The sequence below is a fragment of the Heterodontus francisci genome, chromosome 15, assembly GCF_036365525.1.
Source record: "Heterodontus francisci isolate sHetFra1 chromosome 15, sHetFra1.hap1, whole genome shotgun sequence".
NCBI lineage: Eukaryota > Metazoa > Chordata > Chondrichthyes > Heterodontiformes > Heterodontidae > Heterodontus > Heterodontus francisci.
In genome coordinates, this window is record NC_090385.1 from 51259953 (window position 1) to 51287064 (window position 27112).

General features: G+C 43.0%; 1 protein-coding gene across 3 annotated transcripts in view; it reads left to right on the plus strand.

Moving 5' to 3' along the window:
- arhgap36 (Rho GTPase activating protein 36) overlaps positions 1 to 27112 on the plus strand; it is a 325482-nt gene that overhangs the window by 189795 nt on the left and 108575 nt on the right. For all 3 annotated transcript variants that reach the window (XM_068047533.1, XM_068047531.1, XM_068047532.1), the window contains exon 2: positions 19625 to 19781. In XM_068047533.1, coding sequence (XP_067903634.1) covers positions 19625 to 19781 — 157 coding nt within the window. The remainder of the gene's footprint in view (positions 1 to 19624; positions 19782 to 27112) is intronic.

The window sequence follows — 27112 nt, forward strand, 5'->3', positions numbered from 1 at the left end:
CTCTTTGAGTTGATTATTAAATTACCTTTTATTACTGTTGAGTGATGAATTCTGCGTCAGATGATATCAGCAGTATAAAAAAATGACTATCAGTCATGGCTTTTTAGGAGTTTATGATAATATTAATCAAATGTTAGTTCGGACCAGATGCTGCCCGCTGGGCTACATATGAAATGGCAATTGAATCCAAATAAAGCTGGGACTCTTTGTTTCCTTCTTGGCTAAAGGTGTAAGTTTTAGCTTCTGCTCAGTTAATATTTTCCCCAGGACCTCAAAACTGTGGAACACCTTACCTCCCTTGCTCTATTCTTCTTCTAGTCTGTTGAAGCTTACTGTCACATGGCCACGAATTAATTTACCTCCTCTTCTACTGTTCAAAATTGGCAGTGTTGTGCCAATTGACCTTAATTTCCCAACTGTGTTTCATTTTTGGCCAGTGCATTGAAGCTGACAAACAACACATGAGACCACATTCCTGATTGGAAGTTCAGTCATCTTGCTAGGAAACTGTTCCTGCGAACTTCTGGTAGCTTTTGTATTGTAGGTGTTACATTGTCTGTTCAGGCAATACAAGTAAAAATCCAAAACATATGAACATTTTAAAATATTGCGAATATTGTTTAAAGTACTTAAAATGTTTATGAAACTTAACACCAGTTCCTTCACAGCAGGAACTCATTCTTGGTAGCTCAGACACTATGGGGTATGGCAGCTGTAGCTGGCAGTCACAGTAAGCTGGTGTGTTGGCAGGTGGGAAAGTGATCCTTGATCTTGGTTGGTTCAAATTCCAGGCTCCTGGTGTGGAGCAGCTTAGAGGCAACAACAGTAGGGTTTTCGCGATCGTGAAATCCCATCTGGCAGTCTCAAAAACTCAGTTCCACTGTAAACAGGCACGAGTTTTAAATGTCTTAAGTACTTTGAGCTCTTTTCAAATTGTTAATACCATTTTGATATATTTAAAGGTGTTCAACATTTTTAAGAAGCTTAAAGCAAGGTTTTGGTCACACCAGGAGGCTGCCACTAGGTCAAAACCTACCAAGAAGCCAAATCGGTCCACAGGCAAGGTGATGCAATGAGCTGCACTGCCACCTCCTTTGGAGACGACATGGGCAATTTTAAACTGTCAAGGTGGCTAGGTTTCTGTGTGGGCAACACGTTGGAGCACTTGAAACTGCTGGTGTGTTGGGAAGCCAGCAGGAACCCACTGACTTCTGCCTTCAACCTGAAAATGTTCTTCTCCTGAATGACGGATGCAATGTTTTCGAGGGGTGGCGCTTATGTGCACTTCACTACTGATGAGGCCAGTCAGAATGAGTGGGTGCTCAAATTTGCTGCAATGACTGTTTTTCCACAAGACCAGGGAGCTATAGATTACACACAAGTGCAATCACGGTGCCTCCAGATCAGTCTGGAGTATTCATCAACTGAAAGGGATTCCACTCCATTAATACTCAGTTGGTCTAAAACTACTGAAAAATCATCATTCATGTTTGTGCAAGATTCCTTGGAAGCTGCCATGATGCATTTATCCCGCAACAGTCAAGTCTCCCATTGACATTCACACTTGAAGCAGAGATAGCAAATGGCTTCTTGGAGACAAGGGCCACCCTCTAAAGGTATGGCTGATGACATCTGTGAGGAGCTCTACCACTGACACCCAGCAAAGGTACATGAGCACAAGAGCTGTCGTTGAGCAAGCAATCGGGATGCTGAAGATACAATTTAGGTGCTGAGACAGATCTGGGGGGCCCCTTCAGTATAGACTAGCCAGGGTTTCCAGAATGGTAGAGGTGGGCTGCACCTTGCATAACATAGTGCTGCAGAGGACTAGAACTCCAGGTGGAGGAAGGTGATGACTGCTCTGAATCTTCAGAGGAGGAGGATGAGAAGAAGCAAAAGGAGAACCAGGAGGAGGAGGCAGCCTGGTGGGGGGAGGGCACTGGTAGCCACACACTTATCTGCCAGGGATGCCTGGGAAGGACTGATGCAGGCACATTTCAATAAATCTATGGCAGTGCAGCCATCTGACAAACCAATTCTGAAGCCAGTGAGCCCACCTCAGCCACCAGAAAAAATCAGCCCCATTGGCAACAATTCATCCCTCTCTCAGCCACACATTTCTTGTCTTTTATTCTTACAATACCATTTTTCATAAGGCAGAAGGCCACTTGGCAGGCAGCAGGCAAAAATGGGGAGGATGGAACAATGGAGCTTAGAAATAAAGTTTATAGTTCATAAACATGAAACAGAAATGTGATACTGTAACATGGTGCTGAACATTCAAGTGAATATCGTTGTGCAATTACAAATCTTTTATCTTCCTATTTCTAGTACTCCTATGTGGTGCAGAGCTAGAGGGAGGCTGCTTGTTTTCCTGTTCTGACTTATATGCTCTTGCCAACATCCTCTGTGATTTGGAATCTGTGAGGATCCTGCCAAGGACTGTCCCACCTGCACCCTGTGCAGGACCAGACTCAGCTATTGGGACAGGAGACAGCATGTATCTCTGAATGTGCGGGATGGGGGGTGGAGGGGGTGTGGGGTGTGCAAAGGGTCAGGAGTGGAAGCGCTTTAAGCAGAGTCCCCACATCCAAATACCCTTTCTTCATCTTCCCTTTCACAACCCATCTGCACCTCCCTGCTAGCCAAGAGCTGGAGAGGACTTTACTGTACTTCAGCGAGGTGCTAAGTGGCCAAGGTGAGACTTTCTTCAATCCTGCTTAAAGTGGTAGACTGAGTTTTCAGATCATTGGTGAGGGCCAGCATGCCTAGCATGTTTGAAACTCTATGCAGGTGGCCTCTTTCCATGGACATAGTCATCAGCACAAAGGCCTGAGACATCATCACCATCACGCGAGAGACGGACTTCTCCAATCTGTCTCCAGATGTGTGCAGTTCCTCTGGAAGGGCTGAAAGAACTTCCCACATTTTCCGCTGTGGCTCCAGAATAGTCATCTTCATCAATAACCTCCGAGGCCCAACACCCGCTTCCAGTTGAGCAGAGCTTGGAGTGTCCTACGCCCTCCAACGGAGACTCTCCACTGCTGTCCTTGTCTCCAACACCTGCTCCTGTTCACTTGTGATGTGTGCCTCCCCATATGACAATTCAGCTCCCTGTTTTGGAGGCCACACCAAGGTGTGTGTATCTGAACTGATGGAGTGTGCACATAAATCGTGTGACGGTGCATCCTCAGAGTCCGCGACCTCCTCTGAGGAGTCTTCATCCTCATCTGACACCACCTCCTGAGGGACGCCTGTAGAATCTGTGGGAGATGAAAGACACGAATTAGAACTGACAGGGTGAGAGAGTTCTCAGTCCTCATTGCGCATATCATCATTTTTCATTGCCTGCTGACATCAAGTCTATATCGGTGAGTGTTGTATGCCATGTGGCTGTGTTATATTTAATTCTGTCACCAAGTAGTTGGGAGACCCCCATATTTCCATCTCCGATGACCAGGCATGTAATGACCCAGGTTATCTCCAGTGCATCCTCCTTTACAGATGTCAGGTGGAGGTGACTGGAGGGCCACCTCTGGTTCTCTGCCTCTCCCTGATATTCTGTGCTGTCTTCTCCTTCAAGGACAGAAAGAAGAGACATATGAGTGTGAGCTACGAAATGTTTTGAGAAGATGGAAGGACAACATTTGCGGAGAGTCACTGTGAGGGATGGGTGTGACATTGCAATAATAAGAGTGTGAGAGCCAGTGTGGCTGATCAGATGGGGATATGAAGTGGAGCCTCAACAGAGCGAGATGGATGCACCTGCAAGGTTTGTTGGTCTGAGGAGTGCTGTGCAGGAGAAGGCTGGGGAAAGCAGAGTGAGGGGTATGTATTTGAATATGCCATGCTGTTCACCTTTCTTACCCTGATCAGGTCACTAAACCTCTTGCAGCACTGTATCCAGGAGCGAGGCATCACTCTGCTGCTGCTCACCTCCTTATCTACTTCCAGCCATGCCTGCTTGTTTTCTGAGACTGCCTTTTTCCTCCCATCCCTGAGGAACAGAATCTCCTTGCGGGCCCTTACAGCCTGCTGCCTTATATCTGATGATATATTGGAAAAGCGCGGTACTGCCTTTCCAGTTCAGCCTCCATCTATGCAGGTTCTGGATCTATCAAAATGCATATACCATCCATGAATTCTGACCCTCGCAGGATTCCTTTAATTACTGGAGCTGAAAGCAACTAATGTGGGTCATCATTAAGGCTGGTCACTCCGATTGGTCAGGAAACCCTGAAGTTAGATGCACTAAAAAGCCATTGACCAAAACGCTGCTGATACTTCTGGGTTCCTGACGCACTGCCAGTCTCCCCTTGCTGCGAATGGTTCTGCAAGTTAAACTTCTGCATTACAGCTTGGAACACAATGGCTGGGATTTTGTCTTGGCGACAGGGGTCACAACCATCAGCAAAAGTGCCAGCGAGAGCCCTGCGTCAGCTCCTTTGGGCAAGGTCCGCCAAATCAAGTGCCAATCAGGCACTTAAGTGGACAGTGGCGGGCCACCCTTGGGATCAAGGGATGGAAATCCAGCCTGCTGACAGCTGCTGGCCAGCCAGAGGCCAGCAGCTCTTTAACTGAGCAGTGCCGCCACGGAGGTGGTGGCTGCTGCCGGTAGAGCTCTCACCCGAGGCCCAGGATCCAGGCCCAGGTAAGTCACAGCGGGAATGGGTTTCGTGGGGTGGGGTTTGTGGGGAGGGGGGAGCTGTAGGGGTTCTGCATCAAAGGCACGGGGTGGCGCTCAGCGGGCCTCTTCCTGACGCTGGGTCCCTCATTCAGGCACGAAGTGCCTTTTAACGAGGGACCACCACCCCCCCACCCCGAAGCCAGCAAGCAACCCTTATAGGTTTGCTTGGTGTGCTGCCCGTGCGACGGCAGGACCACCTGCTGCTGGACTAATTCCGGCGGTGGTGGGATGATGCCCTTAATTGGGCATTAATTGCCCACTTAATGGCCTCAATTGGCAGCGGGGTGGGAAGGCCGTTCAGGCCTTTCCACCTTGGAATTAATTTGGGTGGAGGTGGGAAGGTGCCGGATTATATGTTCTCCCCACCTCCAAATCCAACGTGGGGGAGAGCATATAATTCCTCTCAATTTACCTTGCACTGGATATCAGGAGGATCCAATCAAAGGTATAAATATATATGTACTTATAAGGATATGTTGATAGTGTGGGGATGTGCTAAGGGATATGAATTATTCTTGGGACGAGTATATAGGATACCGGGGGAGGGTGTGGGACTGTTTAAGTGTTGAACACAGAGAGGGAGCTTGTTAAAGTGGGGAGCAGTTGCAGTTCATCAGGGGTGTAGGTTATGGGAGTATTTGGAGGAGTTAGGGCCTGGCAATTTGGGCAGGGGGGTGGTGTGGGGAAATATTAGGGCTTTTGGAGAAGCCAGTTTCTGCTGTTGGCAATTGGTGCAGTAGACATAGCACAAATAAGTAAACAAGAAAGAAACACTAAAGGGCTTGAAATTACTCTGCAGAATAATAATAGCATATAAATGTTGAAGGCATTCATATGAAATTCCTTTCATCGTGTTTAGTAGAGGCTTTAACTTGTTCAAAATAACACTACAAAATCAGAGAAAGAAATTTAATGTGACTAATTAATGGATGGCAAGTTATTATCACAATTTAATTTCCAGGCCTAAGTGACAAGGTGAGTGATTGTGAACTGCTGAAGAAGCAAGGCTGCAACAAGTTTCATGAGGTGGACTATCTATTTAATTTAGATAGGGCAGTATCTTTAGTCTTTGCATTATTTAAGTCAGCTGAAAAGGCAGTTTCCATCACAATTAGGTGATGTTATGGTACGTTTGTTAGTCTGCTGTCCACTGTGGAACTGTGATATGCTGGCCAGGGAATTCACAGATTTAATCCTTGGGATGTGTAATATTAGTATCTCTCAGCCAAGGTGGTAGTCGAGACATTACAAAGGATTGTAGCCTCTAAGATGTGAACAAATCAGCCAGGGTTCCTACTCCTAGTTCCCAACCAGTTATTTCTGATGGGAACTGCATGTGAAAACACGATTAGGCTCGGCCACCTCCCCTAGTTGAATATACTATTGATACATATGATTATTAGGCATTGATGTAAGAAGGCATCAGTGTGCCTGAGAATTGATGATGAAAGCACCGATATCCACAATAGAAATTATATTCCTGGTATTTATGCAGAGATTTCTAAATGATGTTCCTTTATTTAGTTTCCCATTCTGTTCTGGGAAAAGAGTCTCTGTTTTATATAGATCATGTGATTCTTTTTCTCTCATTCTGTACTTTTTGAAGCAAAAATTGAACCAAATGATATTGCTGGAGAGACCATTAGTTACAATTGTGGTTGCTATGGTGACTTTATATATTTTTGGTAGCTATTTGTGAAGATGTCCTGATCATTGAGTTTTACAATGAGGATGACATTTAGGATTGTGGTTAAAGGACACTCCACTTTGTTGGAACAATCATACCAAAAGGTTATTAAAGATGTGCACCAACACAAATATTTTTCTCAAGGTTCTGCATTCATGAAAATAATTTCCTGAAATGACTCAAGGTGCTTATTGGCAATAATAGTTTTACAGTGTGACATAGGATTTATTAGAAACTACAAGCCAGATTTTCCTTCTGTGATAGAAACTCAGAAGAATACAAAGGCACACAGATGTGCTGTAGAACTAGTTTCATCCCATGGGTCATGTGCTTTTTATTTTCTCCTTTCATCCTAGATCCTGCTAGGCCACATTTCTACAAATGAGAGGACAGAATTTTCATTTTGCTCTGACTTCTGCTAGATTTGAATGCCAAATTTTGAATGGCTGTTTGGTAACACTCAACTTCAGTCTGGTAAGGACCTCCCCACACACCTTTACCCTGGATGTTCCATCTGTTGGAAGGGAGTGTGTTGATCTCTGCCAACACCATCCAGTGCTATATGTTCTGATCAGTAACTGAGTTAAGCAAATGATTAGAACCAGCACCCCCTCCAAACCAGCCTTCCTTCTATACCTTGTGATCATTTGCCATTTCAAAATCCATGGCAATGATCTGTAAGCAATTTATCATGTCCTCATAGTAAAAAAGTTCTGTAACTTTGGAAATTTTGCTGCATTTCTGTGCATTTATCAGCAAGTCTGAGTTCATCATGGAGTTGGAAAATGTAAGTAGAAGAAAGGAAAAAAATTGATATTCCAAAGATGCTACATCATGGCTCAGAGTTACGTTTGCAATTCCAATCTTAGCTCTGTTAACAATGAGATAAATTATGTTTGCCAATCCTTCAGGAATCTCCGAAAGTCTCTGTAATGCCAGTCTCCAGAAATTAAATATTAACCTCCAGGACATTGCCTCAAGCAGCTAGCGAGAAAAAATCATTGGGACATTTAAAAATTGTGCATCTTTTCATTTTCTTTGAACATTTGTTATTAGTTATAAAAGTATTGGAGATGGGGAAAGGCTGTTTGACTAACAGTCGAAAATCATCCTATCAGGGAACGAATTGTCTGTTCACTTTCAAGTTGGTATGGGAAGGTTTGGCTTCTTGAGGATGGATGTGCCAGGTGACCAACGGTGGAAACATCAGGCTAGGACAATTGTTAGCCTGAGGTTTTTCATTGAAACCTCCTGGAATACTTTCAACCAGAGTTGGCAGCCCTAAGAGGAATAGAGCCAAAGCCAGCAACTTCACCAGACGGATGGAGAATTCTGATGTAAGTGAACCTCTTGTACCCTTCCTTGGGTAAAGTGCCAGTTCTAGTAAAACCATATCCCAGCATAAATCAACACCAACGAAAAAGGTGGGGAGGAAAATTGGGGGTCAGGGTAGGAGTGCAAGGGTACACATATGTTATCTTCTTTAATGGAGATCGTAACTAGTAATGACACTCATTTAAGGACATCTGCCACATCTAGTGAAAGCTTAAGAAAAAACATTTTACAGCAGAGAAAAATAATCTAAAACAATTAGAGGAAAGGGATTGCTGGGGACCAGCTGCTGAGCTATGCGCAGAAATATCTGGGCAAGGGGCCCAGGAGCTGGATTTAGTTCCTCATTTATAAAAATAGAGAGATTAGGGAAGCCAATTCAGTAATCTTACTAGCACAGCTGGAACAGGCTGCTGCCTCTAATAACTTTTTAAAAGGTTCAAAATATATGAATCTTGGGACTTTGGTGAGGCTGGCAAGGCCACATTTATTGCCCACCCCAGTTGCCCTGAGAAGGTGGTGGTGGGACTTCCCCATGAAACATGGTAGTCATTTGTGCAAATGGTGCTCTCACAATGGGAGTGTTAGTGCGATCTATTCACTGCAAATACTCAAAGTGCAATAAAAATGGTAGTGCTAGGTGGCAGAATATGATGGTTAATTCCAAAACTGAGCAATCAAAGATTCGGGAGAGTAGAGAACAAACTAAAGGAAGGAATAAAGATAACATGAATGGCCAGTGATCAGGTGAAATCATGGAGCATAAAGTTAAAATCACTACTAAAAACAAAAGAGAGAGGAATAATAAATGAAAACAATTAAAACTGGTGATACAGAAATGTATGGAGTATTCAAAACAAAATGGATGAACTGGAGGCAATAATGTTTAGAGAGGATCCACACATAGTAGTGATGATTGAAACATTACTACATAGAGAACAGGTTTGTCAAATAAATATAAGACAACTGGGATGAAAAGGGAAGGAAAGAAGGGAGGTAGGGTAGCTAAGATAAAGATAATAGAATGACAGTAGAAAAAAGGATGCACCTAGCAGTAAGAATGATACAGAATCCTTATTGATTGACTTAAAGGTAAGAAGGGATCCATCACACTAATAAGGAAATACTTTAGACCATCAAATAGCGGAAGGGAATTTGAGGAAGAAAAATGGAGGCAAATCTATGAGGTGAGTAGGGGCATAGAATAATAATTATGGCAGATTCCAAATAACCCCAAATAAACTTGCAGGAAGAAGTAACAAAAGGAGAAAAAGGTATTGAGTGTTTACACTGTATATAGGGCTCCTTCCTCACTCGGTATGTAAGATATCTAGCAAGAAAAGAATCAGTGCTGGATCTTGTAATAGGTAATGAACCAGACAGATAGAAGAAGTAAGAGTAGGAGAACATCTTAGTAGTAGTGATCACAACAGAGTAATGTTCAGTGGTTAGAATCGAGAGTGACATAAATAGGACAAAGGTTAAGGTAACAGATTGGAAAAGAGAAAATTATGAGGGTTTTTTTATTTGTTCCTGGGATGTGGGCATCGCTGGCTAGGCCAGAATTTATTGCCCATATCTAATTGTCCTTGAGAAAGTGGTGATGAGCTGCCTTCTTGAACCACTGTAGTCCATATGGTTTAGGTATACCTACCATGCTAGTAGGAAGGGAGTTCCAGGCGTTTGACCCAGCAACAGTGAAGGAATAGTGATATAGTTCCAGGGTCAGGATGGTGTGTGGCTTGGAGGTGAATTTGCAGGTGGTGGTGCTTCCATGCATCTGCTGCCCTTGTCCTTCAAGGTGGTAAAGATCGCGGGTTTGGAAGGTGCTGTCTAAGGAGCCTTGGTACATTGCTGAAGTGCATCTTGTAGATGGTACACATTGCTGCCACTGTGCTTAGGTGGTAGAGGGAGTGAATATTTGTAGATGGGGTGCCAATCAAGTGGGCTGCTTTGTCCTGGGTGGTGTCGAGCTTCTTGAGTGTTGTTGGAGCTGCACCCATCCAGGCTCGTGGAGAGTATTCCATCACACTCCTGACTTGTGCCTTGTAGATGGTGGACAGGCTTTGGGAGTCGGAAGATGAGATACTCGCCGCAGGATTCCTAGCCTCTGACCTGCTCTTGGAGCCACGGTATTTATATGGCTACTCCAGTTCAGTTTCTGGTCAATGGTAACCCCCAAGATGTTGGTAGTGGGGGATTCAGCGATGGTAATGCCATTGAATGTCAAGGGGAGATGTTTAAATTCTCTCTCGTTAGAGATGGTCATTGCCTGGCACTTGTGTGGCACGAATGTTACTTGCCACTTATCAGCCCAAGCCTGGATATTGTCCAGGTCTTGCTGCATTTCTACACGGACTGCTTCAGTATCTGAAGAGTTGCGAATGGTGCTGAACATTGTGCAATCATCAATAAACATCCTCACTTCTCACCTTATGATTGAAGGAAGGTCATTGATGAAGCAGCTGAAGATGGTTGGGCCCAGGGGACTACCCTGAGGAACTCCTGCAGTGATGTCCTGGAGCTGGGATGATTGACCTCCAACAACCACAACCATCTTCCTTTGTGATAGCTATGACTGCAACCAGTGGAGAGTTTTCCCCCTGATTCCCATTGACTCCAGTTTTGCTCGGGCTCCTTGATGCCATATTCGGTCAAATGCTGCCTTGATGTCAAGGGCAGTCACTTACACCTCAGCTCTTGAGTTCAGCTCTTTTGTCCATGGAACTAAAGAAAGGTAAAGTGAGGAGAATCATGAAAAACAGCGACAGTTAAGCAGTGAGAAATCTTTAAAAGGGTAATCCATAAAGTTAAAGAGAAATGGATTCCACTAAAAGCCAAAAACAAGAAAACTAATTATGAGGCACCGTGGACGATTAAAGAACGAAAGGAAATATTGAATCTAAAGAAAAGACACATGAGAAATATTTAGATACTGAAGGAAAGGATGACAACAGAGAATATGAAGAATTTAGGACAGGTTAAAAAAGACCCATCAGGAAGTCACAGGGTAAATATAAAATCAAATTATCAAAGAATATAAAAAAAAATAACAAAGTATTAGATAGACACTAAATAACAAAAGAAAAATTAAAGTAGTGATAGTGCCACTAAAGGATGAGCAAGATAAACTTGCAAGTAATGACAGAGAAAGGATAGAAGTACTGAATAACTCCTTTGACTCAGTTTTTACTAAAGATAACAAAATATACACTTCATCAGAGAATGAGCATAAAAAGAATATTAGAATAGTTGGGAAAGAAGGGCAGAAAATAATTGACAAACTAGCAAAACTAAAGGAGGATAAGATCCCAGGTCTAGATGGTATGCATCTTCACATACTCAAGGAAACTAGGGGGGAAATAGCAGAACCACTAGTTTACATATTTAAAAAATGTGCCACAGAAGAGGGATAGTGTCCAAAGACTAGTGACTAGCTAATTATGCTTCTGTATACAATTCGGGAGATTGAACAAAATCTGGGAACTATAGAGCAGTTCACTTAATATCAGTGATAGAAAAGGTATTAGAATCTCTCTGAAAAGTGACAGAAGTGCATCTAGAGACAGAAACTATAACAAAAAGTCAGCGTGGATTCTAAAAGGCTAAGTCATACTGATAGAATTCTTTGAAGAGGTAATGGAATGAGTAAACAAGAGTAATGCTTTAGATGTCATGTGCCTGGATTTTCAAAAAGATAACACGTGGTAGGCTCATGACAAAGGCATGTGGAGCCAAGGGTTAAATAGCTACTTGGATAGTAGATTGGCTATAAAACAAAAGCAGAGTGTTGGGGCAGATTGGAGGAAGATAGAACGTGGTGTTGCACAAGGATCGGTGCTGGGACCACTTTTATTCATAACAAATGTTAAATTTGTATCGGACCCTGGTCAGGCATCACTTAAAGGACTATGCACAGTTCTGGTTGCCATACTATAAGAAGAACATTGAAGCACTGGAGAAAGAGAAAGACGCCAACAACATTGGTACCACAATTAAGAGATTACAGTTGTAGGGAAAGGTTGAACCGGTTGACGATATATTCTTTAGAAAAGAGACTTGGAGCTGACTTTTTAGAAGTCTTTATAACGATAAATGGGTTGGACAGGGTAGATGTAGAGAGAATGCTTTCACTTGTGAGCGATTCTAAAACTGAATACAAGATAATTACTGTGCATATTGTAGAGAATACATAGGGTCCATCCTGTCGATTATGCACAGGGTCCATTCTCTACAATGTACACAGGGTCTCTTCTCTACAATATGCACAAGATTCATTCTCTCCAATTGACTCTGTGCATATTGTAAAGAACTGACCCGATGTACATTGTAGATAATGGACCTTGTGCATATCGTAGACAATGTACCCTGTGTATATCGCAGAGAACCGACTCTGTGTACACTGTAGAGAATGGACCTTGTGTATAGTGCAGAGAACGGACTTTGTGTATATTGAGGAGAATGGACCCTGTGTGCATTGTAGAGAATGGACCCTGTGTACATTGTAGAGAATGGACCCTGTGTATAATGTAGAGAACGGACCTTGTGTATATTGTGGAGAATGGACCTTGTGTATATTGTGGAGAATGGACCCTGAGTACATTATAGAGAATGGATCCTGTGTATTTGTAGAAAACAGACACTGACTATATTGTAGAAAATGAACCCAGTGTGCATTATAAAAAACAGATCCTGTGTATATTATAGGAAACAGACCCTGTGTATATTATACAAAACAGATCCTGTATATACAGTACTATTGGTGGGACAGAAGTTTACTAAACAATTAAACTAACTTACATCATCAGATATCTTTGCAATAGTTTCTTACTGTTATTAAGCAAGTCCTGCTTATAAAATACATATACATTCTGGGATTTTTAATCCAGTCCCTCCATAGTGATACACTCCTTCCAGGATTGCCCTTCTCTATGTTAACCACTTTGTTGTTGTTCTTGTATTTTATCTCAGATACACCAGGGAACACATAAATAAAAGAGGTTCAGCTGCCCCAAACCTCTCAACACTGATTCCAAAGTAACCAATGGAAAACTTTCAAGTGCAACATTTTATTTGTCATAAATAAGGAATAGCAGGCAATGTAAATGTTATGCAAAGTAACAGACCTTTGACTTTATGTTAAGTGTTAGAACTATTGTCTGTGTGGTTATGTGTAATCTGTGATGTACACATAGTGGTACATCATAGAGCCAGAGATGCCTGATAAGCATCAAATGACGTCTGAAACAATTTTGCCCACTTACCAGTTTATTTAAAGGAAAAATCCAACTCTTTTTTTTAATAGACAGTCCCTTCATGTTTTTTGTTTTTAAGAATTTTTTTCTCAGCAGGTCATATTCCTGGAACAGCCTGCACCAAGACAGCCAATGTGAATAAGACTCAATTTACTACAGTCTTATCTATTTTTCTCTGCAGTATTATGAAAGTGGCTCTTCTGCTTCAACAACACCCTGTTCCCTAACCCATGTAGATATAGCCACTTTCAGTAGGACGGAATTTGACTTTAAGGCATTCCACCTTTTGATGTCACAAGAAAATTGACTGTGTGGTATTTAGATTGTAACTGGGTGTCTTGACTCAGTATTGCACTGCATTGATCTGCTCAGTCTATGGTTTAATACTCGGAGCTCAACTTACTTGTCCTTGGATCTGGAATGTAAGTGTATGATTAAAATGAGACAATTTTTAAAGTGTAAGGCAAGTTTGACCTTTGAGCAAGTTTTTAATACATGTTACTGCTGTAATTGTTGGAAAAGTTAACATTTAGAATGGAAGATTTTTATTTACTCCATTACAGAGTATGCTAGAATGTATGTTACACTCTCCTCTTCTGATATCTGTAATCTCCTACAATCCTTCAAGATTCCTGCACCCCTCCAATTTTGCCTTCTTGTACACCTACGATTTTTATCTCTCCACCATTAGCTCCCATTCCTTCAGCTACTTGGGTCCTAAGCTCTGAAACTTCCTCCCTAAACCTTTCTGCCTCTCTACCTCTCTTTCCTCTTTTAGCACACTTCTTAAAATCTACGTCTTTTTCTAAGCTTTTGGTCACCATTCCTAATATCTCCTTTTTTGCCTCTATGTCAAATTTTGTTTGATAAAGCTCCTTTTAAATGCATTGAAACATTTTACTATGTTAAAGGCACTATACAACTGCAAGTTGTTGTTGTATTTGTGAGAATCAAAACAATATTTTTGAAGTTTCTGGATAAAATTGGAACATTCTAGTTGATTGATAAATTTCATCAAATTGTTTGCTGTTCCATATGCCTACTCCATATAATCAAATGCTACATGCGTGTGAGAACATGTGAAAGAAAATTTGCTACCATAAACAAGTGAAGAAGAGACGGCGTGCACATGTCAGAGAAAGAAAGAGTAAGAGGCAGAAGGATATATTAAATAGTTAGACATTGGAAACTTTGAGTTCCTCCTACTTGTTTATAAAGCAGAGTAGTCCCTCTGTTTGCAAAATCTCCTGGTGTAGTCTATGTTCTTACTTTAACGAGCTCCTAATTTTGGTCGGTGCCTTTTACCTTCCTTATTTAAAGGATATATCTTAAAAATGTATTCATCCGAAGAATAATGAATATTTACCTTTCTTGTTGCGGGATAGCAACATTTCTAAAATTTGGGCGCTAGTTTAAGAGACTACGGTTCATTCTTCACAGGATGATCTTTCATTTGAAAGTTGCATGCTTTAACAAAAGGATGATTTGTTAGGTTGGGGATGGGGTGGGGGGTGCAGTGTCAGCGGTTAAGTAGTTGATTATGAGGGTGGTAATGGCTTAGCCAGCAAATCTTGCAATACATGGGTCAGGCAGGTATCATGTTCTTGGGCACCTTGTGCCTTCTTCACTCACATCCAGGTTTTTTTTCGCCCTGTGAGGTGTGTATTTGCTGCTCTTGAATAAGGAAATCTGAAGGTCCTTGCATGAAGCATTTAAGAACTTAGGCACAGGAATTTGGGGGTAATTTTAGTACTATGGTTCTGTTATGAAACAATAAAATACATAGTATAACATCAGGTGCTAAATTGCCCCAATAAATCCATTCCAATTGTACCCAATGAAATCAGATGATAATAGCAGTTCAAAATCTTATTAACCATATTGGTCAGCTCACAATGCTCATTAGCCAGAGGTATTGAGACATAAGTTGCAGTAGTAAAGATACCACAGTAGGAAAGTAACCTAAGTAATAAGGGTGACAAGGTGGTGGAACTTGTATTTATATGCTAGATTTTAGGTTAAATAATATGGAAATCTTATGGATGGAAATTTCAACTTCGGTGAGGGCATAACATGGGCTGTGGTGGACCTGCTGCTTGTTATACACCCAATAGGTGGAATCTTCTGCACTTTGAAATATTTCAGGTGTTGGTACCATTTCCAGGTCCTGATCCCGCAAGGGTCAGAGGTGCACTGACAGGGGGAACATTCTGGGAGGCAGCCAACTAAGAGGCCGTCTCCATGTTTGTTGTCCATTTAAGGATGGCGAGTGGGTTCCCAAGGCGGGGGGCCCAATCAGAGGGGTTGTTACACCAGATAAAGGCTCATTTAGATTGGGTATAATATATTAGCATGGTTGGAAGATAAGTTAAAGGAAACAAAACACAGGAGGTGGGAAATTCGGATCTGTGGCGTTGCTGGAGGTGGCATTATGGAAGCCAGAGGCCGTACGAGTGGGGCACCTCCAGATTGTTGTAGCATGGCTTGCGCAGTGTGCCATGTTGGGAAGGGCATATGTGCATGTGTCCTTTGCATGTGCCGGAGGCCTCTGGACTGGTGCTGCCATGACGTCACTCTGCCCTGTTTAATGCTGGAGCTGCAGCCTCTGGAGATGTCCCCAACGAGGACGAGCGCCATATGCATCTCAGCCACAAGCCAAGATGAGTGAATAGGCTGCCTCCACTTCCTCCAAAGCCATAAGGGGAGTGCTGTGTAGCTGTGGCCAAGCACGGAGGCCACCCCATCGAATAGAGAACTAAGTGGGTCAGTGGAGTGTCTTCTGACTGTTTCTGTGAACTGATTTCCTCTTTTTACACTTTTAAATGATGGCATGTTAAGGCACACATCAGGGACTCCTTTTATTGCTGACAGGAAAAGTGGCATAAGTTGGCGAAAGCCATTATGGGAACCTCACGGTGAGACCAAAGCATCTGAGCAGATGTTCTTCCTTCATTAGGGACAATTTCTTAGAACAATACGAACATACAAATTAGGAGCAGGAGTAGGCCACTCAGCCCTTTGAGCCTGCTCTGCCATTCAATAAGTTCATGGCTGAACTGATTATTCCACATTTCTACCTACTCCCGATAACCTTCCACCCTCTTGCTTATCAAGAATCTATCTACCTCTGCCTTAAAAATATTCAAAGACTGCTTCCACTGCTTTTTGAGGAAAAGAATTCCAAAGACTTATGATCCTCTGAGAGAAAAAATTTCTCCTCATCTCTGTCTTAAATGGGCAACCCCTTCTTTTTAAGCAGTGACCTTTAGTTCTAAATTCTCCCACAGGAGGAAACATCCTTTCCACATCCACCCTGTCAAGACTCCTCAGGATCTTATATGTTTCAATCAAGTCGCCTCTTACTCTTCTAAATTCCAGCGGATACAAGCTTAGCCTGTCGAATCTTTCCTCATAAGACAGCCCGCCATTCCAGGTATTAGTCGAGTAACCTTCTCTGTACTTCCTCCAACGCATTTACATCCTTCCTTAAATAAGAAGACCAGTACTGTACACAGTACTCCAGATGTGGTCTCAACAATGCCCTGTATAGCTGAAGCATAAACTCCCTACTTTTGTATTCAATTCCCCTCTTGATAAATGATAAAATTCTATTAGCTTTCCACAATTACGTCCTGAAGCTGCATACTAACCTTTTGCAATTCACGCACTAGGACACCCAGATCCCTCTGCATCTGAGAGCTCTGCAATCTCTCACCATTTAGATAATATGCTTCTTTTTTATTCTTCCTGCCAAAGTGGAAATTTTCCACTTTCCCACATTATATTCCATTTGCCAGGTCTTTGCCCACTCATTTAACCTATCTATATCCCTTATGTCCTCTTCACAAGTTACTTTCCTACCTACCTTTGTTTCATTAGCAAATTTAGCAACCATACCTTCGTCCCTTCATCTAAGTCATTTGTATACATTGTAAAAAGTTAAGGCCCCAGCACAGATCTCTGTGGCACACCACTCATTACATTTTTCCAACCAGAAAATGACCATTTATGCCTACTCTCTGTTGCCTGTTAGTCAATCTTCCATCCATGCCAATAAATTACCCCCTACAGTATGAGCTTTTATTTTCTGCAATAACCTTTGATGTGTCACCTTATCAAATGCCTTCTGGAAATCCAAGTACAATACATCCACCAGTTCCCCTTTTTCCACAGCACATGTAACTCCCTCAAAGATCTTCAATAAATTGGTTAAACATGATTTCCCTTTCACAAAACCATGTTGGCTCTGCCTGATTACCTTGAATTTTTCGAAATGCCCTGCTATAATGTCTTTAATAATAGCTAAGACTGATGTTAAGCTAACTGGCCTGTAGTTTCCTGCTTTCTGTCTCCCTCCCTTTTTGAATAAAGGAGTTACATTCGCTATTTTCCAATCTAATAGAACCTTCCTTGAATCTAGGGAATTTTGAAAAATTAAAACTAACACATCAACTATCTCATATAATAAAAGCAAAATACTGCTGATGCTGGAAATCTGAAATAAAAACAAAAAAGTGCTCGAAATACTCAGCAGGTCTGACAGCATCTGTGGAGAGAGATGCAGAGTTAACGTGATCTTTCATCAGAACTGGTGAAGGTTAGAAAAGAATTAGGTTTTAAGCAAGTGAAGGGAAGGAGGTGGGGGAGAAAACAAAGGGGAAGGTGTTTGATAGAGCACGAGAGATTAAATAACAATGCTGTCCTGGGACAAAGGCAAAGCGTGTGTTAATGCAAGGCTAGAATACTTAATGATTATTTTGTATTGGTACTTAATAAGGAAGAGCATTCTGATGAAATATTGGTAGAAGCAGAGATGGTAGAGATAGTAGAGATAATAGATGAGGTGAAAATTGATAGGCAGGATGTACTGGAAAGGCTGGCTATGCTTTGAGTGGTTAAGTCACCTGGTCAGGATGACTTGCATCCCAGGTTGATAAAAGAAGTGGGATTAGAGATAGTGGAAGGGCATGCCATAATCTTTCAATCTTCCCTAGATAAGAAGGAGCTCCCAGAAGATTGGAGAGTGGCCTTATTCAAGAAAGGGTGTAAGGATATCCCTAGTAACTACAGGCCAGTCAGTTTAATATAAGTGGTGGGTAAAGTTTTAGAAACAATAATCAAGAAAAAAAAATCAACAGACACTTGGAGAGGTTTGAATTAATTAGGGGGAGCCAGCACGGATTTGTAAAAGGCAGATCGTGGTTGACTAATCTAATTGATTTTTTTTTGATGAAATAACAGAGAAAGTTGATAAAGGGAAGCAAAGAATGTTGCCTCTTTGAATTTTAAGAAAGCATTTGACAAAGTAACACATAAAAGGATGGTTAACAATATTGAGGCTCATGGAATAGGAGGGGCAGTGTCCAATTGAATAAAATACTAGCTTAAGGACAGAAAATAGCGAGTTGTAGTAAATGATTGTTTTTCAGACTGGAGGATGGTAGACAGTGGTGTTCCCCAAGGTTCAGTGCTAGCACTACTCCTTTTTTGATATACATAAATGACTTTGATATTGGAATAGATAGCAAAATTTCAAAATTTGCCAATGATACCAAATGTGGAAGTGTGGCAGACAGTGAAGATGATACCCCAATCAACTGCAACAGGATGTACATAGGCTAGCAGAATGGACAGACAAGTGGCAGATGGAACTTAATACAGAGAAATGTAAGGTGATGCATTTTGGCAAAAGAGATAGGGAGAGGTAATATCGACTAAATGATAAGGCTCTAAAGAGTATGCAGGGATAGAGGGACTTGGGGGTTCATGTGCATAGATCTTTAAAAGTAGCAGGATATATTGAGAGAGTAGTTAGCAAAGCATATGGGATCTTGGGCTTCATAAATAGAGGTATGAGTACAAAAGCAGGGAAGTTATCCTGAACCTCTATAAAGCCCTGGTTCAGCCACAACTGGAGTATTGTGTCTAGTTCTGGGCACTGCGCTTCAGGAAGGATGTGAGAGTCCTTGAGAGGGTGCAGAGGAGATTTACCAGAATGGTTCCAGGAATGAGGGATTTCAGCTACAAGGCTAGATTAGAGAAGCTGTGTTATTCCCCTTGGAGCAAAGAAGATTGAGGGAAGATTTGATAGAGGTGTACAAGATTATGACCAGTTTTGATAGGCTAAGAAAAGACTAAGAAAAGCTATTCCTATTATCTGATGTTACAAGGACTAGGGGGTCACAGATTTAAGGTTTTGGGCGAGTCATGCGAGGAAATACTTTTTTATGCAGCGAGTGTTAATGACCTGGAACTCGTTGCCTACAAGGGTGGTGGAAGCATGACGACAAATGATTTCAAAAGGAGATTGGAGGGGCACTTGAAGGAAATAAACTTATAGCTCTGCGGGGATAGAGCCAGGGAATGGGGCTGATTGGATTGCTGTGCAGAGAGCTGACATGGACTCAATTGGGCCAAATGGCCTCTTCTGTGCTATTATGACTCTATGACTCTATGACTATCAGATAACAAGGAAGATTCCGAGATAACCTTTTGGCCCAACTGGTTTATGCTCACTGTTTATGCTCCCCTTCTTCCACCTTACTTCATCTTACCCTATCAGATGGGCACAAGTTGTTGCCAATATTAATAAAGTGAATTAATTGGTTTGTCAAAGCTGCTTCTTCTCTTGTGTTTGACTGCTCCATATTTGTTTTTTTGCAGGGTGATTTCACTTGGAACACCATGTTTGAACAGAGTGTCACACTGCAGCCTGTTCCTATCCAAAGCCTCTCTGAACTGGAACGTGCAAGACTTCAGGAAGTGGCCTTTTTCCACCTACAAGGGAAAGATCTGTGCTGTCAGATTACGATTCCCAAAGGTACAACTTTATATAAAAATCTGTTTTATTGCTTACACACCTTAGAAACGTGTCAGCTGTGGCTCAGTTGGTAGCACTCGCTCCCCTGGGTCAGAAGGTTGTGGGCTGAAGCCCCACTCCAATGCAACAATCTAGGCTGAAACTCCAGTGCAGTACTGATGGAGTGTTGCATTGTCGGAGGTGCTGTCTTTTGGATGAGACGTTAAACAGAGGCCCTGTTTATCCTCTCAGGTGGACATACAAGATCCCATGGCACTATTTCAAAGAAGAGCAGGGTAGTTCTCCCTACTATCCTGGCCAATATTTATCCTTCAATAAACATCACAAAAACAGATTATCTGTTCACTATCACATTGCTGTTTGTGGGATCTTGCTGTGCACAAATTGGCTGTTGCGTTTCCTACATTACGACAGTGACTAAACGTCAGGAAAAAAAGATACTTAATTGGCTGTAAAGCACTTTGGGACATCTGGTGGCCATGAAAGATGCAGGTCTGGGTTTTATTCGGTTAATGGAAGTCCCAGCGGTGGGCCAGAAGGTGGGGGAGACCCCACCTTGGTCACCATTGGACCCACGTTGCTATATAATGGCAGGCTGTTAATTAACTGCTCACCATCAGGGGCGCTGTCCCTTTAAGGGACGCTCTCCTGCCTCCAGAACTGCTGGTCAATTAGAGGGCCTGCAGCTCTGCTGAAAGTGGTGGCCACTGTCAGTACTGTTGAAGGTCCTGCAGTACTGAAGAAGTAGGAGGCCCTGGGACAAGTAAGTGGGGTTGGGGTCACCAGGGCTATTCAGACAGGCCCTGGCGATGGGGTGCGGAAGAGGGGATTGATTAATGAGTGTGGAGAATTCTTCCCAGAGGAGTTGGGTGCAGTCATTTCCATTGGGGGGTCTCGCTGAGGGTGCTGTATTTCCCCCAAAGGAGGGACCCCCCCTTTACTTCACTCAGAGACTGCCAGGTCTCATCTGGTAGCATCTCCATGTGGTGGCGGGCCCCTCTGTCCTCCACAAAATTGGAGTGGAGGCAGGAAGAAGTCCTTAAGTGGGAATTGGCCTGGGGCGGAAAGGCTGTCCTCGGCTTTCACCGCCCTGGACAAAATGTCAGGGGGTCTGCACAACATTGGGAACAGTGACACTTGCCATTTTGTTTGCTCCCCCTGCCTCCATGCTTGTCTCCAAGGACAGAATATAATCCTGCCCACCGTATGAATGCAAGCCTTTTTTTGGAAAACGAAACATTTTTATCATGAGGCAAAGCAAGTGTGATACTTAGCGTGCAGACTGTGCAGGTTGTTTATGACAGCACGGATCTCCTGATAAAAGGAGGATTCTTAGAAGGAGTTAACTTATCATGTTGGATATTTTTAGATGGACTCTGTCTATGACAGAATAGAATCAGAGGAATGACAGAAAGAAAGCCAACAACCAACAGACTACTGACACTGGGGCCACTTCTTGGTGAGGGGATGGGACTCAAGAACAAGGTGAAATGTAACATTGAACCTTTGGCAGGAGTAACTTGCCAGAAGGTCTGAGTGGTGCTCAACATAAAGCACAAGAGCTCCAGAGAAATAATTTGGTTGAGGGTGAATTGTCAACCTCCTGTGGAACTTGGGTGACTATCCAGTGCAGACAAACTTGTGAAAGTCCCCCACTCCATTAGCTGTAATGAATACAAATGTTCATAAATGGATATATTAAATAAAGAAGAAAATTGCATTGAGATCTAATTGTTATTACTGTATGTTCTTTAATTCCAGAGCTTGATCTTTGATGTATCCATTATATGCATTTCTAAATGCTGCACTTTGGACTGAGTAATGACATTGTTATGACAGGGTGAGAAAGGGGTCTAGGAGTTCCCTTTCAGCCTTTGCCTGGTTTAACTGTAACAGGGTTTAATTTTAAAAACACCGCGGTTTAGCTCCCCCTCAGTGAATTCTTGTTCACTGCTTTCCAATTGTAAGGCAAAGAAATCAGTCCGACAGGTTTTCTTAGATTGAAACAAGAAAGGTGGAAGTTTATTAACCTTAAACTCTAATCCGGTTAATGAATACGTCTCACGACCCTGCTAGCATGCATACGCGATAAACGCACACACAGATTGAGACAGACAAAGTAGAAAGAATAAAGGGAAAAAGTTTGAGGCAATAGGTGTATTTACAGTCCTTTGAGTTCAATGTGGAGTCTTTGGCTACCAGTAAGTCTTGCTGTTTGTTGGGGCCCAGTTCACACTTTAACTTGTTTCGATGTAGCTTGGCTGGCTGTTGTACTGGTTTGCTGCTGCCGTTCTGACCGTTGGTGTTTTTGCTTAGGAAGGCAGAAGGTGAGTACAGGAACCTGCACGATTAAGATTATTGGCCAATTAAGCTTGTTAAAGAGCCTGTTGGCTCATGAAGAGCCAGTTTGGACTTTTGGTGGGGACATATATGTTACACAATGGATCAGGAACAGTCCAAGTGGAAGGACGTGGCACATAGTGGGGAGCCAGTTATGACAATTATGCAATTAGATGAGCCCATAAAAGGGTGCACGGCTGCGAGGGGTGAACATCCTGGACACACAGGTGTCATCAGATGAGCAGAGTTCGTTGAGCAAGTGATCTGGGTGTACTTGGTCACTGGAGGAAGTCATGACCCTCTAGAGATCGCAGGGCCATCAGAGGGGGTCCACTAAACATTGAGTGCAGCTGAAGGCAAGCAAGGCAACAGCTGAGCATGGGATTAAGTTACTTGGAGACAGGGTCACGTAATGATGAGGCTCAGTATCCTTATGACTAGATGCAGAGCTATGGGCATGAGGAGGGGCAGATGAGAGGAACAAGGGGCAGGAATACAACGAAGGTCATACCCTCAGCATGAAGTGTACCATGGAAGAAGCAGCTACCTAGACATGTCAGAGAATCAGTGTTACAGGAGACTGTGCCTAGCTAGGCAGATGGTGACTGATATTTGTGCCTTTGTTGAGGAAGACCTTAGACCTCATGGTAATGTTTGCCAAACCCTGCCAGTAGTTGTTAAATATCAGTTGTGGATCTTGGTGGTGTCTCTCAAGTGGCAGTACACCATTGCATCTCACAAGTCACTGATCCCCAATTTGTGAAAGCTGAACAGTGCATGTAGTTTCAAACAGCTAGGGTCTTGCAGGCACAAAGGGCAGTGGGATATGCTTCCATCACTGGATTCCCGCAGGTGCAAGGCATCATCTATTGCACTGCTTCTTCACTGTCCTGTGAGCGCAATTCAAAACTCCAAGTTGGCTAGCAGATTAGTCATGTTACTAACTGTTTGAACAAACTCCTGCATTTGTGGATTTCAGAGCTCTCGGTGGGGGTGGGAGGGGTGGGGGGGGAGTTGTGTAGTGCTGTCTCTTACATCGACAAGATGTAGATCACCATTGCTCAGACCAATCTCTGTTAATTGAATCAGTGAGCAATTCTTTCGTCTCTCCAAACACAGTCTCTTAGTATGCAAATGTTTTTCTAGCCGCTGCTGATCTCTTGAAAGAAGAGATCCAGCAACAGTTTAAAATTGATGTTCATATGACAAAATTAATATGCTTCATTCTTGACGGGTGGGGGTCTTCATGACAATATACTTGTTTGGGCAGACTGCTGTGCCACGTAGTACAAAATGTTTTTTTTTTAACTGTCTGGAAAAATCTTCATCCAAGCACAATATCTTTTGGCAAATTAAATGATTGTCATGGCCCAACGATATTCCTAGAAACGAAGCCAAAATCTCCTGCCTAGATTTTCTTATCTTGGCTAAATGATAGCATGTGCTAGTGTGGTCCTCAAAGGAATGTTTTCTGTTTATTACTGCATATAATTCCATTATTTTTCAAAAGGCTCTGTCTTGATCCTCATGACAATGTATGCTATAATGTGGAGAAAAAAAGGGATCATTGAGTGTATTGAAATGTTTGCCACTGAGAAGAATTTCTCGGGCTGATAGTGCACTGAGAATAAAGAAAGTGAGAACTCTGGATTGATAAGGGAGATCCCTGCATTCTTCAGGTCTGAAGGAGTATTTATGGGCTGGATTTTACCAAGCCCCCGACGTTGTGATCCGTGGTGGTGGTTGGGAGGGGTGGTGCCTGAAGATGGGGTCAAATGAGGTTCGCCATGGACCTCAACGTTAGGAGGGCCTGGCCGATCCTCCCGGCAGCGCAAGGATCCGTGGCGGCCCCTCCCCCACCCCGCCACTGGGTGATGGGACCTGAAGTTACATATTTAAATTAATAAAATGAATACATTTAAATGGACTTGCCTTCAATCTTCCGGGTCCGCCACAATCTTCAGTGCAGCAGCCGGCACTCCGGCGCCTTCAATTCCCTGCCCAGGGAAAGGTGGTATGACATTGGTAGGGATGGGGAGGAGTTAATATTTTCTGTGGGGTGGGGGTTGAGAGATGGGGTCAAATAAACGTAATGGGGTAGGGGATGGTGGGAAGGGGTGAACTCTAAACTTTGTCTGGGGGGAAGGTCAGATTTTAAAGGGAAGTGTTTTGGGGAGGGAAGGGCAAATTAATGTAAATGTTATCAGGGGTGGGAAAGGGGCATTAGAAATTTATTATATATTTTTTTGGGATACTTCTTTAAAAATTTTAATGAGCTGGCAGGGATGGTTGCCCTTTAAAAAGGGCGCCACGCCTTCACACAGGCAGCTGACACCATTGGCAAGGATGGACAGCCCGCCCCCTCCACATGATTGTCGGGGGGGGGGGATGGAGGTGGGGTGGGGAGGTGGGGGGTGGTGGTGCGAGCTACCATGCAGGAGATCACGGCACTCTTCAGCATGCTGTGCTCTTAAAATCCAGCCCTATATTTGTGGTATGAGGCCTAATTGCCCAAAAAAAGGAAATCTGTAGATTAAATTGTCAAAAGAAAAAAAGTCAGTTTGGTCCATTGAAGCTCCTTTCTCTCGAACCCTCAGTTTCCCAGCACAGCATCCAAACCAAAAACTCAGAGGATATAACTATCAGGAAAGGTTGAACAGGCTGAGGCTTTTTTATCTAGAAAAGAGAACGCTGAGGGGTGACCTAAGAGAGGTCTTTGAAATGTGAAGGAGTTTGATAAGGCAGATGTAGAGAAAATGTTTCCACTTGTGGGGGCGATCAAAACTAGGGGCCATGAATGTAAGATAGTCATCACTAAATCCAAGGTGGAATTCAGGAGAAACCTCTTGTTTCAAAGATTGGTAAGAATGTGTGATTCACTACCACAGGGAGTAGTTGAGGTGAATCGCATAGATGCATTTAAGGGGAAGCTAGATAAGCACATGAGGGAGAAAGGATTAGGAGAATTTGCTGAAAGGGTTAGGTGGAGCAGGGAGAGAGGAGACGCGTATGAAGCATAAATGCCAGCACAGATCTGTTGGGCCAAATGACTTGTTTCTGTGCTGTAGACTCAAAGTAACTCTATGTAATGATCTCTCTTCATGTCGTTGTCTCTACTAACTTGCATGTTGGGTTTTTCCTAAATCATTCTATTACCTGGTTTAAATTGACTTTTCATGAATTTAAATCAAAAGTTTTCATTTTGGGCACAATCGGCAAATTAGGTGCAAATTGCATTTGAAATCGCATTGGTTAGGTTAACAGTTCAAGTTGTTGTTAAAACGTATTTGCCTAATTACAATCATAAAATCTTCCATGAACTAGCACAATCAGCTAGCATTATAGAATATAATTGTCTATTTATTTCAAAGAACAAAGAACAGTACAGCACAGGAACAGGCCATTCGGCCCTCCAAGCCTGCGCCGATCTTGATGCCTGTCCAAACTAAAACCTTCTGCACTTCCGGGGTCCGTGTCCCTCTATTCCCATCCTATTCATGTATTTGTCAAGATGCCTCTTAAACGTCTCTATGGTACCTGCTTCCACCACCTCCCCCGGCAACAAATTCCAGGCACTCACCACCCTCTGTGTAAAGAACTTGCCTCGCACATCCCCTCTAAACTTTGCCCCTCTCACTTTAAACCTATATCCCCTAGTAACTGACTCTTCCACCCTGGGAAAAAGCTTCTGACTCTGTCGATGCCGCTCATAACTTTGTAAACCTCTATCATGTCGCCCCTCCACCTCCGTCGTTCCAGTGAAAACAATCCGAGTTTATACAACCTCTCCTCATAACTAATGCCCTCCAGACCAGGCAACATCCTGGTAAACCTCTTCTGTACCCTCTCCAAAGCCTCCACTTCCTTCTGGTAGTGTGGCGACCAGAATTGCACGCAATATTCTAAGTGTGGCCTAACTAAAGTTCTGTACAGCTGCAGCATGACTTGCCTATTTTTATACTCTATGCCCCGACTGATGAAGGCAAGCATGCCGTATGCCTTCTTGACTACCTTATCCACCTGCGTTGCCACTTTCAGTGACCTGTGGGCCTGTACGCCCAGATCTCTCTGCCTGTCAATACTCCTAAGGGTTCTGCCATTTACTGTATACTTCCCACTTGCATTAGACCTTCCAAAATGCATTACCTCACATTTGTCCGGATTAAACTCCATCTGCCATTTCTCCGCCCAAGTCTGCAACCGATCTATATCCTGCTGTATCCTCTGACAATCCTCATCACTGTCCGCAACTCCACCAACCTTTGTGTCGTCCGCAAACTTACTAATCAGACCAGTTACATTTTCCTCCAAATCATTTATATGTACGACAAACAGCAAAGGTCCCAGCACTGATCCCTGCGGAATACCACGAGTCACATCTCTCCATTCAGAAAAGCACCCTTCCACTGCTACCCTCTGTCTTCTATGACCGAGCCAGTTCTGTATCCATCTTGCCAGCTCCCCTCTGATCCCGTGTGACTTCACCTTTTGTATCAGTCTGCCATGAGGGACCTTGTCAAAGGCTTTACTGAAGTCCATATAGATAACATCCACTGCCCTTCCTTCATCAATCATCTTTGTCACTTCCTCAAAAAACTCAATTAAATTAGTGAGACACGACCTCCCCTTCACAAAATCATGCTGCCTCTCGCTAATAAGTCCATTTGTTTCCAAATGCGAGTAAATCCTGTCCCGAAGAATCGTCTCTAATAATTTCCCTACCACTGACGTAAGGCTCACCGGCCTATAATTTCCTGGATTATCCTTGCTACCCTTCTTAAACAAAGGAACAACATTGGCTATTCTCCAGTCCTCTGGGACCTCACCTGTAGCCAATGAGGATACAAAGATTTCTGTCAAGGCCCCAGCAATTTCTTCCCTTGCCTCCCTCAGTATTCTGGGTAGATCCCATCAGGCTCTGGGGACTTATCTACCTTAATGCTTTGCAAGACACCCAACACCTCCTCCTTTTTGATAATGAGATGACTGAG